This window comes from Physeter macrocephalus, chromosome 19, assembly GCF_002837175.3.
Source record: "Physeter macrocephalus isolate SW-GA chromosome 19, ASM283717v5, whole genome shotgun sequence".
NCBI lineage: Eukaryota > Metazoa > Chordata > Mammalia > Artiodactyla > Physeteridae > Physeter > Physeter macrocephalus.
This window is the reverse complement of record NC_041232.1, coordinates 10,069,548-10,082,408: the sequence shown is the minus strand read 5'-3', so window position 1 is coordinate 10,082,408 and position 12,861 is coordinate 10,069,548. Positions and strand designations below refer to the sequence as shown.

At 52.9% G+C, this 12,861-nt stretch overlaps 1 protein-coding gene across 1 annotated transcript in view; it reads left to right on the top strand.

Moving 5' to 3' along the window:
- The window catches only part of MSI1 (musashi RNA binding protein 1), a 13,984-nt gene extending 1,596 nt beyond the window's left edge, over nt 1–12,388 (top strand). The window contains exons 2-9 of the mRNA XM_028480589.2: nt 1,763–1,825; nt 2,995–3,077; nt 3,564–3,681; nt 6,663–6,743; nt 7,966–8,022; nt 10,824–10,892; nt 11,694–11,881; nt 12,334–12,388. Coding sequence (XP_028336390.2) covers nt 1,763–1,825; nt 2,995–3,077; nt 3,564–3,681; nt 6,663–6,743; nt 7,966–8,022; nt 10,824–10,892; nt 11,694–11,881; nt 12,334–12,375 — 701 coding nt within the window. The 3' untranslated portion in view covers nt 12,376–12,388. The remainder of the gene's footprint in view (nt 1–1,762; nt 1,826–2,994; nt 3,078–3,563; nt 3,682–6,662; nt 6,744–7,965; nt 8,023–10,823; nt 10,893–11,693; nt 11,882–12,333) is intronic.
- The last annotated feature ends 473 nt before the right edge of the window (nt 12,389–12,861 follow it).

Genomic DNA, 12,861 nt, shown 5'->3' with positions numbered 1-12,861 from the left:
TCCAGGTGCTCAGTAGGGTGGTCATGGTCATAACTGACACAGGCACTGTTTTCATGGAAACTTCAAAGCCAGTGGTGTCCAGCTGTTCTGTCTCTAGCTTCGCCACCCTCCCCCATGTGACTGTGGGTAAGCCCCTCTATAATAAAGATAATAATAATAATAATGGCTGTTATTCATTAAGCACCTACTGTATCCCAGGTACTGTGAGTTAAGGGTGTTACACGCACTATCTCATTTAACTCCTCCCTATAAGACACTGTTTATACCCATTTTACAGATGAAGAACTTGAATCATAGAGACATAAAGCTGCTTGCCAAGCTTACTTTCCAATTCCAGCCTGTCCTACTCGAAGCTTGTGATTCTATCACAAGCCTCCTTTCCAGGTTTCTCTTTTCCCTGTGCTAAACATGCATTGTCCATCCAGTTTGGACAGTCTAGGGGGGGAAATTTGGGATGTGGGCTCAGAATGGGTCCATAGCATGGGAGTTAGGGTGGCACTGTGCTGCAGGGCCCTGGGGCAGGAGGCTTCTTGGGAAGGGAGATGTAATTTCCCCCTGAGATTCTCCAGGGACCCAGCTGCCTCCTGGCTCAGTGGAGGTGGTGTGTGTGTGTGTGTGTGTGTGTGTGTGTGTGTGTGTGTGTGTGTCCTGGTTCTCCCAGGGGAAAGTCAGGGGCCTAGTGCTGCTTGGTGCCTAAGAACTGGAGGGCCACCCAGTTCAGGGGCTGCCCTTTCCACTTTAACAAGGCAGATGACGGCCTGGAAAGAGAGCAAAGGAGAGTGGGGAAGAGGCTGTGCCCCAAGGCCTCAGGAAGTTTTCCTTTATCCCTTGGGTGTCTGACCATTTGGGGGAGGGTCAGCAGCTGGAGTGGGATGTGGAGGGGGGAGAGGCAGTATCAGAGGCAGCCCTTGATTTCCACCGAGGATGAATCAGACCTTAGCTTAACCCCATGAGACAGCTGACACTGGCTGAAGAATTAAGAGGGCAAGGAGGGAAGCAGCAGATGTAGGCAAAGGGAAGCTGGGACTGCAGAAGGGAAGCGAAGGACTTTGGCTGTCCATGTATCTGAGAGGATGCCTTGAGGGAGTAGCAAGAAGAGAAGACTGGAGTCCAAGGGATGGGGGATAATATAGACCCTCCTCCTTCCTCCACCCCTTTCCCCTCCCCCAGTCAGTGGGAGGCAAGAAGCCCAGGCACTGAACTCTACTTGCTTTAATTACAGCCTCTAGCGAAAGGAAACCTCAATTAGAGGAAAAGATCTGTACCATGAGAGGGGAGTTGGGTCTGGCTGGAGTGGCTGCTGTCCTCCTGGCCTTTTGCAAAAAGGAAAGAGGCTTTCACTTCCCCACCTCATATCTTACTCCTATATTTTCCCCTCTAGCACCCATTCTATGCCTCCTCCTCCTCCCAGGTTTTATCTGGGATTTGCTGGGTGACCTTGTGTAGCTGACTTCACGTCTCTGAGCCCATTTCCTTATCTACAAAATGAGGATCTTACCATGTAAGGAATATGGAGGAGAGGATGGTGGGGCAAAGTGCCAAGCATATATTTGGTGCTTAATATGTTCAGGCTGGCCCGTTGAGATTTTGGGGGTTGAATGGTGGTGCTGTGGCACCCAGTTGGGGCTGCAGATGGAAAGCTGTCCCCTACCCAGGGAGCAGGTTTAAGATAAAGCCTGGACTGGGCAAGAGGGGAACGGGTGTCGGAGCGCTTGCTCCTGGGTTGTGGTGGAGGCCCCTGTGTCTGGTGGGTCGTCCACAGTAGCTCTGTTTCAGGTGGATGATGCCATGCTGATGTTTGACAAAACCACCAACCGGCACCGAGGTGAGTTTGGCCCCCTCCCCCTTCCCAGGCCAGGCTGGGAGCCTGTGGTCAGCCAGGGGGCTACAGGTCACAGCTGCCCTTTCATCTCGCCTCCTGACATCCTATCCCCGAGGATCTGCATCCTCTCCGGGGCCTGGCCTTACAGAAGGCTTTTGTCCCGCCGTTTCCTGTGCTAGAAACTTGCCGAATTGCAGACACCCGAGAGGAGCGGAGGAGCAGAGCTCTCCTCCCCTTGCAGCTGAGCCCTCCGCCCCCGCCCCAGCCCGTGTCTGCCCAGCCGGTGTCTGCCTGGGCTTACCTTGTCCCTGGTAACCAGAGCTTAGACCGGGCCACCCCCGGGTCAGGCTGACTCCACAGCCCCGGGCAGTCTGCTCCTGTCACTGCCCCCTCGCCCCACCCATCGGCTGAGCCCAGCCCCCAGGACCCTTGCCCCTGAACCTGTGAGCATCTGGGCCACCGGGTGTACACTGCCTGGTTGTTTTTCTCCCAAGGGCCTTGCCTTCTGAGAAATCCCATTCCAGCCCCTGGGGCACACCCAGGAGGAGGCGGGGTTGTTTCTCCAGTGCCTTCAGAGCTTTGGGCCTTTTAGCCTGTTTGGGGAGTGGGGTATGTGCTGGTGTGTGTGTGTGTGTGTGTGTGTGTGTCTGTGCATGTGAGGGTGTCTATGTCTGAATAGTTTTGTAGATCTAGCGTGTCAGAGTAACTGTACATGTACACAGGGGCCTTTATGCATTTGTGAGCACTGGTGAGTGTCTCTATGATATATGGGTACCTAGGTGTACCATATATCTGTGTATCTGTGTACAAAAATATATTTGTACATGTTCGTGTGCATTTTTAAAAGTATTGTGTGTGCTCTTTTCCCCTCCTTGGAAAGCATCTGAGGAAGAGAAAAGAAATGTTGAATGTTGTTTGCATCATAGCTCTGCCTTTTTCTAACTTGCTACGTGGTCTTGGGCAAGTCACTTCGCTGAGCCTTGGTTTTCACATCCGTGATTTGGGAGTTGAAACCCTGTCTCATCGGGTAGTTGAGAGGTTGCTAGGCTGGGAACAAAGCTTCTTGTTAACACTTAGACACTTGCCTGTGAGGCGGGGAGTGGTGTTATTGGTATGACTTGGGGCTGGGTTTTGACCATGAGCCCGGTTCTGAGCCTGCCTTTGCCCTCTAGGGTTCGGCTTTGTCACGTTTGAGAGCGAGGACATCGTGGAGAAAGTGTGTGAAATCCACTTCCACGAAATCAACAACAAAATGGTGAGCCGGGATTGGCTGGGGTGGAAGGGCAGAGGGGGCCTGGGGCTCCAGGCTGAGCCAGGGCTGCTGGGAGGCTCCGCAGGCAGGTGGAGGGGCCTCACAGGCAGTGGGGCAGAGCCAATTCTCCCACCCGCTGAAAATCTGGACAGGAAGACAGTGTCCCACAGCTGTGAGAAAGCATGGCTGGTGGGCTCAGAGTGACTGGTTTGAAATCCTTACTCCGCCGCTTACTAGTCTAGTCATTGGGCAGATGACTTCCCCTCCCTGAGCCTCAGTTTCCTCATCTGTAAAATGAGAGTGGCAGCAGTACCTCCATCATAGGGTTGGTGTAAGCATTCGATGAACTACTGCATGCAAAGCTGATCTCTAGCACTCTGTGATCCCTCCAGAATTGGTAACCATGAAATTAACAGTAAAGAGGCCTGCCAGGGAATAGGAGGGTGACCTGCGTCTATAGGAGGGACTGACCACCAGGTCTCATTGCAGGTGGAATGTAAGAAAGCTCAGCCAAAAGAGGTGATGTCACCGACTGGCTCGGCCCGGGGGAGGTCTCGAGTCATGCCCTATGGAATGGACGCCTTCATGCTGGGCATCGGCATGCTGGGTATGTGCTAGGCCTGCATCTGCGGCTTCTTCCTGCCCAAAACTGCTCCCGGGGCTACCAGGGGCTGCATGGGTGTTGCATCTCCTCGGTGGTCTGCCCTCCTGTCTGAGTGGTTGGGTAGGAGTGTGGACCGAGGATCTCAGGTCTGCCGGTCCTAATGAAGGTAGGCCGATTTGGTTGTAGGGTGCTGCCCTCTGGTGGTGACCAAAAGAATGGTCCAGCTGCTTCTCATTAATTGGTCCTTCTGTCCATCCGTCCATTCTATTTGTTTGTCCACCCATCTGTCCAGTAAACAGTTACTGAGCAACTATAAATGCCAGGCCCTATGCCAGGAAGTACAACGGTGACTTTCCTTGTAGCTTTATGGTCTGGCAGAGGGAAAAAATAAGTAAGAACATAAATAAATAGGTTTAGGATGAGAATTATAGGATGCCAAGGGAGCATGGTCATAGCAAAGTTGACCAAGACTTGGAGAAGCTAAGAAAGAAGTCATATTTAAGCTGAGTCTGTGGGTTGAGTAGGAGCTAGTTATGGGAGGGCAGGGAGCAGGGGAGGGAAAAAGTGGTCAGGCAGATGGAACAGCATTTACAGACCCAAAGGCCTCTGGGAAGGTAGAAAGAAGGCTGCTTCTTGTTCATTCACCTAATATTTATTGAGCAGCTTCTGAGAGAGAGGACCTGCCTTCATGGTGTTTCCCATCAAGTGGGAGACAGAAGTGAATGGGCAGTGTCACCATAGTGATTGGAGGCTGTGGGAGACCCAAGGAAGCACTTAAATCCACCTGGGGGTCAGGGAGGCTCCCCGGAGGAGGTCAATGTTACCGTGAGCCTTGGAAGTTGAGCTCGAATCAGCAGTGCTTGGGACCCACGACTGAGGGTGGAAAATCTGAGCTGGGCCCCCAGGAAGGTCACAGTCTCCCTGGAGAGACAAGATGTATATACACAGAAAGAGAACAGTATAAGGGGGTCTTTATGCTGGGGATGGGGGAGGGGTGCTCTGGGGATTCAGAGGAGGGGGTATAGCATGGACTAGAGGGTCAGGAGTGGGATCACAGATAGAGGGGGTGAGGAATGTACCCGCCAAGTGGAGCATTGTCTTCTCCTGAAGTTTTTTGTTTTAACTTTTTATTTGGAAGTAATTTCAAATTTTCAGAAGAGTTGGAAAAATAAAGTAGTACAAAGGCCATCCATATAGCCTTTACCAGATTCACCTATCGTTTATATCATACCCATTTTGCTTTTATCATTCTCTCTGTATGTGTATGTGTGTACACACACACACACACACACACACACACACACACACACACACACACAGTACACTTGTGATTTTTCCCTGAATCATTTGAGGGTAAATTACATGCATTTTGGCCCTTTACCCTTAGATAATTCACTGTGTGTTTCCCAAGATTAGGGATGTTCTTTCATGAAACCACATTATAATTATCAATTCATACATTTATACTGATACAATATTTTTTTTAATAAATTTTTTCCCAAGATTAGGGATGTTCTTTCATGAAACCACATTATAATTATCAATTCATACATTTATACTGATACAATATTTTTTTAATAAATTTATTTATTTATGTATTTATTTTTGTCGTGTTGGGTCTTCGTTTCTGTGCGAGGGCTTTCTCTAGTTGTGGCGAGCAGGGGCTACTCTTCATCGCAGTGCGCGGGCCTCTCACTGTCGCGGCCTCTCTTGTTGCGGAGCACAGGCTCCAGATGCGCAGGCTCAGTAGTTGTGGCTCACGGGCCTAGTTGCCCCGTGGCATGTGGGATCTTCCCAGACCAGGGCTCGAACCCGTGTCCCCTGCATTGGCAGGCAGATTCTCAACCACTGCGCCACCAGGGAAGCCCTGATACAATATTTTAATCTAATCTATTATCTATTTTCTGATTTTATCAGTTGATCCAGTAATGTTCTTTATAACTATTTTTGTCCTCCAGAGCAAGTTCCAGGCTAGAATAAAGTATTGAATTTAGTTGTTCTGTCTCTTTAGCCTCCTGTGGAATATTGAGAAAATTTTCTTTTCAAAGCAATTCATTAGCCGGTTTCACCCCATTTAAAAAGTGGGGGGAAAAAAGAAAACCTCTAACCAGTAGTGAGAATTGTGGTTAAGAGACTTGGAGCCAGTCAGATCTGAATTTGAATCCCAATTACACCATTATTACTCACTAGGTGATTTTTCTTTCAAAGCTGCAACTATCTATTATATGTATACTAAGTAGCAGGCACCGTGTTGGTGTTTTGGAGAGACAGAAATAAAAGATGGGGAAGACAGAAAATCAGCACTTAAAGAAATCCTGGGATAAGTTCAGATACTGGTCATCAGTGCTATGAAAGGGAAAAACCAGGGTGACATGACAAATATTGAAAGGGAAAAACCAGGGAGGGTGACATGATGCATATTGTAACTGATGAAAGGGAGGTCTCTTGTGTGATGACCTCTCTGAGGAGGTGACATTTGAGCTGCGTCTTGCACAGTGAGAAGGACATAGTTATGTGAAAACCCGGGGAAGAGTGTTCCAGGCAGAGGAATCATCATGTGCAAAGGCCCTGGGGTGGGAAAGAGCTTGGTGAATTTGAGAAACAGCAGGGAGGCCAATGTGGCTGGAGCAAAGTGAGAAAGGGGCAGGGTGTAGATGAGGACAGGATGGAGGCAGGAGCCAGAGCATGAAGGGCCTTGATAAGAGTTTGGATTATTCTCAGCTAATAAGTGTCAACTCTCTGAGCCTTAGTTTCTCTATCTGTAAAATGGGGCTCCTAATAGTACCTCTTGGGATTCTTATGAGGTTTAAGGCGAGAGTAAAGTGTGCAACAGGCTTTGCACAGGGCTTGGCATGCAGAAGGTATATGGTAAATATGACTGAATATTATTCATGATACAAGGTGGGGAGGGAAATGAGAGGCTCACATCCTTCCCTGCTGAGCTGTAGGTAAGGCATCTGACACTGGTCTCCTTGCCCTAACAGGTTACCCTGGTTTCCAAGCCACGACCTATGCCAGCCGGAGTTATACAGGCCTCGCCCCTGGCTATACCTACCAGTTCCCCGGTAAGTTCTGCCCAGTGTCCCTCTGCTGCCAGCATGTCCCTGGTTCCCGGGCAATCTGACTCCTCACGGGTGGTGTCTGGGGGTGCATGGCATGGGGGAGGTCTGCCTGCTGGAGGCTTGGAAGGAAAGGCATGTCTGAGGAAGGAGCGCCTCGCCCCACCCATCCCCCCCTCCCCTCCCCAGAAGCTGGGGGGGCTCCCTGTGTGGCCCTGCATGGCACCCCTCCCTCCCAGGCTGATCTCTGCCTGCCTCTTGCCTTTCTCTCCTCCCTACCCGCCTCCGGGGTTGCCACTTCCACCAAAAGGGCATTGGGCTTGTGGTGGGGCAACCTCCCTGAGGGCCAACATTGGTTGTGTCCTTACGGACTCACCGATAATGACCATGTGCTACGCTGAGCCCCTTTCAAGGCAGACAAGACCTTTGGAGACCCTGAATGCTGAAAAACAATTTAAAAGCAAGATGATCACCACCCTCATTTGTAATTCAAAATAAAAACAACACTAGGCCTTCTCATAAGTGGCGAGAAGCCCAACAAAGTTCTGAGCTTTCCCATGATGACTATTCAATGTTTTTTTTAATATCAAATTTCATATTTTTGCAAGGCTTTTGTTTGTTTGTTTTCTGGTCTTATTTTTCTAGAGGTCCCCTAAGCACTTGCACCTTGGGCAGTCCAGCTTGGAATCCTCTATACACACGTTGTTGTCTAGTCCTGACAGTAATCTCTGGGGGAAGGCATGGTGATCCCCATCTTCTAGGTGAGGAAATGGGCTCAGAAGGGAAAAGTGACTGCAAAGATGACTCAGCTAGAAAGTGGCAGAGCTGCTCTAGGGTCATCGCTTCCCATCAATGCTACCTTCCCAGCTCCTCCTCCCCGCCCCCAAAAGAAAATAAGAGGAAAGATGGATTCTGGGAGATTTTTTAGTGCAATTTCAAGACTTTTAAGAAAAACAGTGGGAACAGAAGCTCCAGCATCACCCGGTGCCCAGGGTATAGGTGGCAACTCTGCCCACTCTTCCCTTCTCTGTCTGTCTCCCTTCTCTGTGACTGTGTCTCCTTCCCCACCCTTGCCTGCTGGGGACCGTGCTCTCCCCATCCCCAGCTCTCGGGTCCTGTGCATGGCCTGTCCCCCCACCCAGTGTCCCTGTGGGTGCCTTTGTCCTCCCTGGGCCATGCCCAAGAGGCCTCCCTGCATCTTCCTAAGCTGTTTTACGTTTCATTTTAGAATTCCGTGTAGAGCGGACCCCTCTCCCGAGCGCCCCAGTCCTCCCCGAGCTTACAGGTCAGTCGCTCGGATTTCGTACACCTCACAGGCCACATGGGGAGAAAGAGAATGACCCAGGGACCTTCCCAGGGAAAGCTAGTGGGACCCTTTTCTCCTGCCCTCCAGTCTATGAGGATGCAGCAGACTCGGGCACTGGCCAGTCTGTGTAGCATGGCCCTTAAGGGTGGGGCATAGGGCCAAGCCCAGCAGATGGAGGTGAAGTCACTCACTCATCCATTTGACAAATATTTATCTAACGCCTCCCATATGCCAAGCACCTTGTAGGCTTTGGGAGCCAGTGGTGAACCAGCCAGGGTCTCAAACTCAGAGCAAAGTGGGCCAGGTGGGGACGTCAGGACATGGCAGTGGGCATGGCTCCTCTCAGTGCCAGCCAACCCTGCCGGGAGGGGATGCAGACCCACAACTTACAGATCTTATTTTCCAAGAGAAGCCCAAAACCCAGCTTTCACTTTCAAATGAATTTTTCAGTTATTTTCAAATGTTGGCAACCAATTTCAAATTTTTAAACCACTGCAGGCCAAATGCAACGTATTTGAGGGCCGAATCCAGCCCGTTTGCAACTTCTGGGCAAGTAGGTGATGTGCTTGGCCATCCTGAGCCATTTCTCAAGCTGGAGTTTTTACTTGGGCCAGTCAGCTCAGCTCTGGAGCTGGGGCCGGGGCTGAGGCCCAGGCCAAGGGCAAGGGGCAGGACGGGGTGGGTGCAGATGAGGTGGGCTGCAAGGGGTTTCTCTGTTCAACCCGCTTCTCCCCCCACCCCATCCCCAGACTCCCCCCCAACCTAGCCGTGTGTGGAGGACGTGAGCGTGGATGCTGCTTTAGATGAGACCTTCCTTCCAAGGGATGCTCAGGGGGGCCCCAAAATGGGGGAAGGGAAAGAGGAACCTGGGGTGAAGGAAGGGGAGGGAGTCCTGGTGGTGGGGCTGATAGAGGCTCTTCCCTGAGCAGTGAGTGGGGGAGCGAAAAGGGGTCTTTCCTACTCATTTCAGAACTCTTGTGTTGAGGACCTACTGTGTGAGACACTGCCAAGCCCTGGAGGCAATGCAGGGACCAGACACCCAAGCTCTGATCTGCAGAACTTGTTCTCTAGAGAGAGAGAGAAATACTTATTATACAAATGAGTAATGCTTTACTGCTGTGATAAGAGCATGCTGGATTTGCTTTGCGGAAATGCCTAACCGGGCCCCAGACCAGACCTCAGAGCCCAGTCCTGCCGTTAAAGAACCGAGGGAAGAAATATCCCCTCTGCAGAAAATTTGGCCAGGGAGGACGTGGGTTCAAGGCTAAGCAGTTCTTGGAGGTCTGGGGTCCAGACTTTTCCCTCGCCTTCAAGAGATGAGGGTGTTTCCTTCTTGCACTTAATCAATATTTTTTGTGCCAAATGCTGTTCCAGGCAGTGGGGATTCAGCAGGGAATGAGACAGACGAGACCCCTGCCCTCCTGGAGCTGATAGTCTAGTGGAGGGAGACAGGAATAAACAAGTAAATAAACAAGTATCAGATACTTTCTCAAGGTGAGAAGTTCCACAAGGAAAATAAAACAGGGAGATGTGCTAAAGTGTTGGTGTCAGGGGCGAGGGGCTGCCTCAGCAGGGGTGGTCAGGGAAGGCTTCTCAGAGGAGATGACGTCTGAGTGAGAAGGTGCCAGCTCTATGAAGACCTTAGGCAAGTTGTCTCCCAGCTGTGCAGGAATGCTATCCTAAACTTTAATTCCCTGGCCCAATGGCCTAGCCGAGGACTTTCAGGGTTGTTTTTCAGGGTTCCTAGCGTCAGGTCCAGTTCAGGGCCAGGGTCACCAAAACAGGCCCCAGGGGCACATCTTGGGATGGGAGAGGGCAAATGCAAACTCCCCAGACCCTGGCCCTGGTTGGGATTGTAGCCTCTCAAGGGCTGCAGTGGCAGAGCCAAGTGGCAGGGGGCGCTCACTCCCAGGCCTGAGGGAGCTCCAGACTCAACGCCAACCAATTATTTAAGCAGAGGTCCCTCCTAGTACTGTTCCTTCAGCTGACACTTCTTAAACACCAACTGTATACAAGGCAGGGTGCTAGGCGCTGCGGAGGTCGGGGGGGCGGGGTTGGGTAGACAGCAAACCAGGGAATAGCCAGATCCCTGTGTCTGAAGAGGGGGTCAGAGAAAAGGGGATGAGGAGACTTGGAGGAAGGGGTGGCCATTACTGCCTGGGTGGTGGTCAGGGGCCCCTGAGGCAGGGAACTGCGTGCACACGATGTATCAAGGACACGCTCACGGGAGAAGGGGAGCGAGGGGAGCCGGCCAGGCAGCAGAAGGAGTGAAACGGGCTTGTGGCCTGGACTGGAGTCTAGCTTCAGCCGGATCCCACCGGCGGGTAGCGGGGATTAATGCACCTCCTGGTCGGTCCCTCGAGGTGACAGCCTGGCTTTTGGTACCTGTGTCGGTCAATCACTGGCTCCAGTTGGCTGGGGTTGGGAAGAGGGACATAATCTCTGTGTACCCCTGGGCTAAGTAGCCCCCGTCCAGCCCAGGGCCCTCCCTGGAGAAGGGGGCAGCTGCAGGCAACGCTCAGAGCAGCTCGGGGGGGGGGCGTGCACCACCCGCACCCGCTGTGAGGTTTGGTTGTTCAAGTGTGTCCGTCAAGTCCAGGGGAGAAGCTGAGGATCCCTGGGAGGCGATCCTCTCGCCTCCCTTTCTCCAAGGGAGTCTTTCTGCCTGACCCCAGGGCTGCACTGACCCCTCCGAGGTGGGGTAAGGCTGGAGAGGCTCTGCCCTCATCCCCTGCCGCCCCTCGGCCGCCACGCTGAAGTGCCCATACCTTTCCTTCCAGCCATTCCTCTCACCGCTTACGGACCCATGGCAGCAGCAGCGGCGGCAGCGGCTGTGGTTCGAGGGACAGGTGAGGCCTTCTGGGATGCAGGAAGCGAGGGAGGGGGCAGGGGGCAGAGAGTTCTAGAGGGGAGGGAAGGCGGCCCCTGCCACCCCTTTTCAGAGGGACTCACTTATTCATTCACTCAACGAATATGAACTGAGCACCTGGCAGGCTGGCCAGGAAGGAGACCAACGTGGTCTCTGCCCTCCAGAGCTTACAGGCTGGTGGGGCATCAGGTATTAAAAAGGCAGTCACACCGAAGGATGATACTGACCGCTGGGGGATGTCAGCTGTCAAAGGAGCTCACAGGCCTCTTGGGAAGGCTTCCAGGAGGTTGCACCTCTTAACTTCCCATTTGAAGGCAAACAGGAAGAAAAGTATTCCCAACAAGAGGGAAGAGCAGGTGCAAAGGCTTGGAGGCGAGTTAGCATGGGTGGAGTGCAGGAGTGGGGAGTGGGGAGGAGGTGGGAGGAACCGGGTCCTGGGGAGACACTGAACATTTTAAGCAGCAGAGTGATGTCCATTTTAGAAAATGCACGCAGCTGCAGGGTGGGGACAGGTGTGAAGGGGCTCCAGAGGGGAGGGGAGGTCAGTGATGAGGCTGCTGAGTGGTCAGACGAGAGATGATGGGGGCCCGGGCTGGGGCTGCGGGGCGGGGGTGAATGGACTCTGGAGGATTTCTGGGCGGCGTCGCACATACCCTTCTGGGTTGTGGGGGTGAGGCAGGGGGAAGGGGCCAAGGTCAGGCTGGGTGGAACGGATTGGAGGGGGTGCTGGGGGGTCACAGCGGGCGCCGGGGCTATCACCGTCTTCTTTCTGGGTTGCCAGGCTCTCACCCCTGGACGATGGCTCCCCCTCCAGGTTCAACTCCCAGCCGCACAGGGGGCTTCCTGGGGACCACCAGCCCGGGCCCCATGGCCGAGCTCTATGGGGCAGCCAACCAGGACTCGGGGGTCAGCAGTTACATCAGCGCTGCCAGCCCCGCCCCCAGCACTGGCTTCGGCCACAGTCTTGGGGTGAGTGGCCGGACCTGGAGGACCCTGAAGTTGAAGGAGGGAGAGGCCTTGTCTGTCTGTGGGGGCAGAAGGGAGGCAAGAGATGACGGATGGAGAGAATGTCACCAACCATGGAACAGTGAGGGTTATCATTCAGTCATTCAGTGGACATTTAATGATCTCCTTCTGTGTGCCAGGCATTAGGTGTGCTCTGGGGATACTGTGCAAATGACACTCACCATCTCTGCCTGCATGGAGGCTAGATTCTAGCTCAGGGGTGCCCTACTTTTAACCAGGGTACTGGTTAATGCAGATTCCCAGGCCCTACCCTGGAGAATCTTTTAGTGGGGGCGATACGGGCAGGGCTAGAGAAGGTCTGTGCCTCACCTGGGGCTCCTGTGAGAGACAGAAGGGGCCCCTGGGCTTTCTCTGCTGCCCCCAGGAATCTAGGAGTCAAATTCTTTTCTTTCCAGGGCCCCTTGATTGCCACAGCTTTCACCAATGGGTACCACTGAAGCAGGAGGCAGGTGGCAGGAGGTGAGGAGGTGGGCAGGGGCCTTGGGGTGTGGGTGGCACTGGGAAGGCTAGTACTGGGCAGCCTAGTCTGGGACACGGCCCCCGTCCCTGCCTTCACGGAACCCACAGCCCAGCGAGGAGACAGACCTTCATCGCAGCAGTGTTTAAAGAACAGGAGAAGCGGCTCAGACTGCTCCATAAAGACTGTACATGATAACAACAATAAGGCACCACGTGCCGCCTCTCAGGCGAAGATTTTTTTTTTCAGCACCCTTTTTTTTTTTTTTTTTAATTTTTGGCCGTGTTGGGTCTTCGTTGCTGCGTGCGGGCTTTCTCTAGTTGCAGCGAGCAGGGGCTGCTCTTCATTGCAGTGGGCGGGCTTCTCATTGTGGTGGCTTCTCTTGTTGCGGAGCATGGGCTCTAGGCGCACGGGCTTCAGTAGTTGTGGCTCGCGGGTTCTAGAGCGCAGGCTCAGTAGTTGTGGC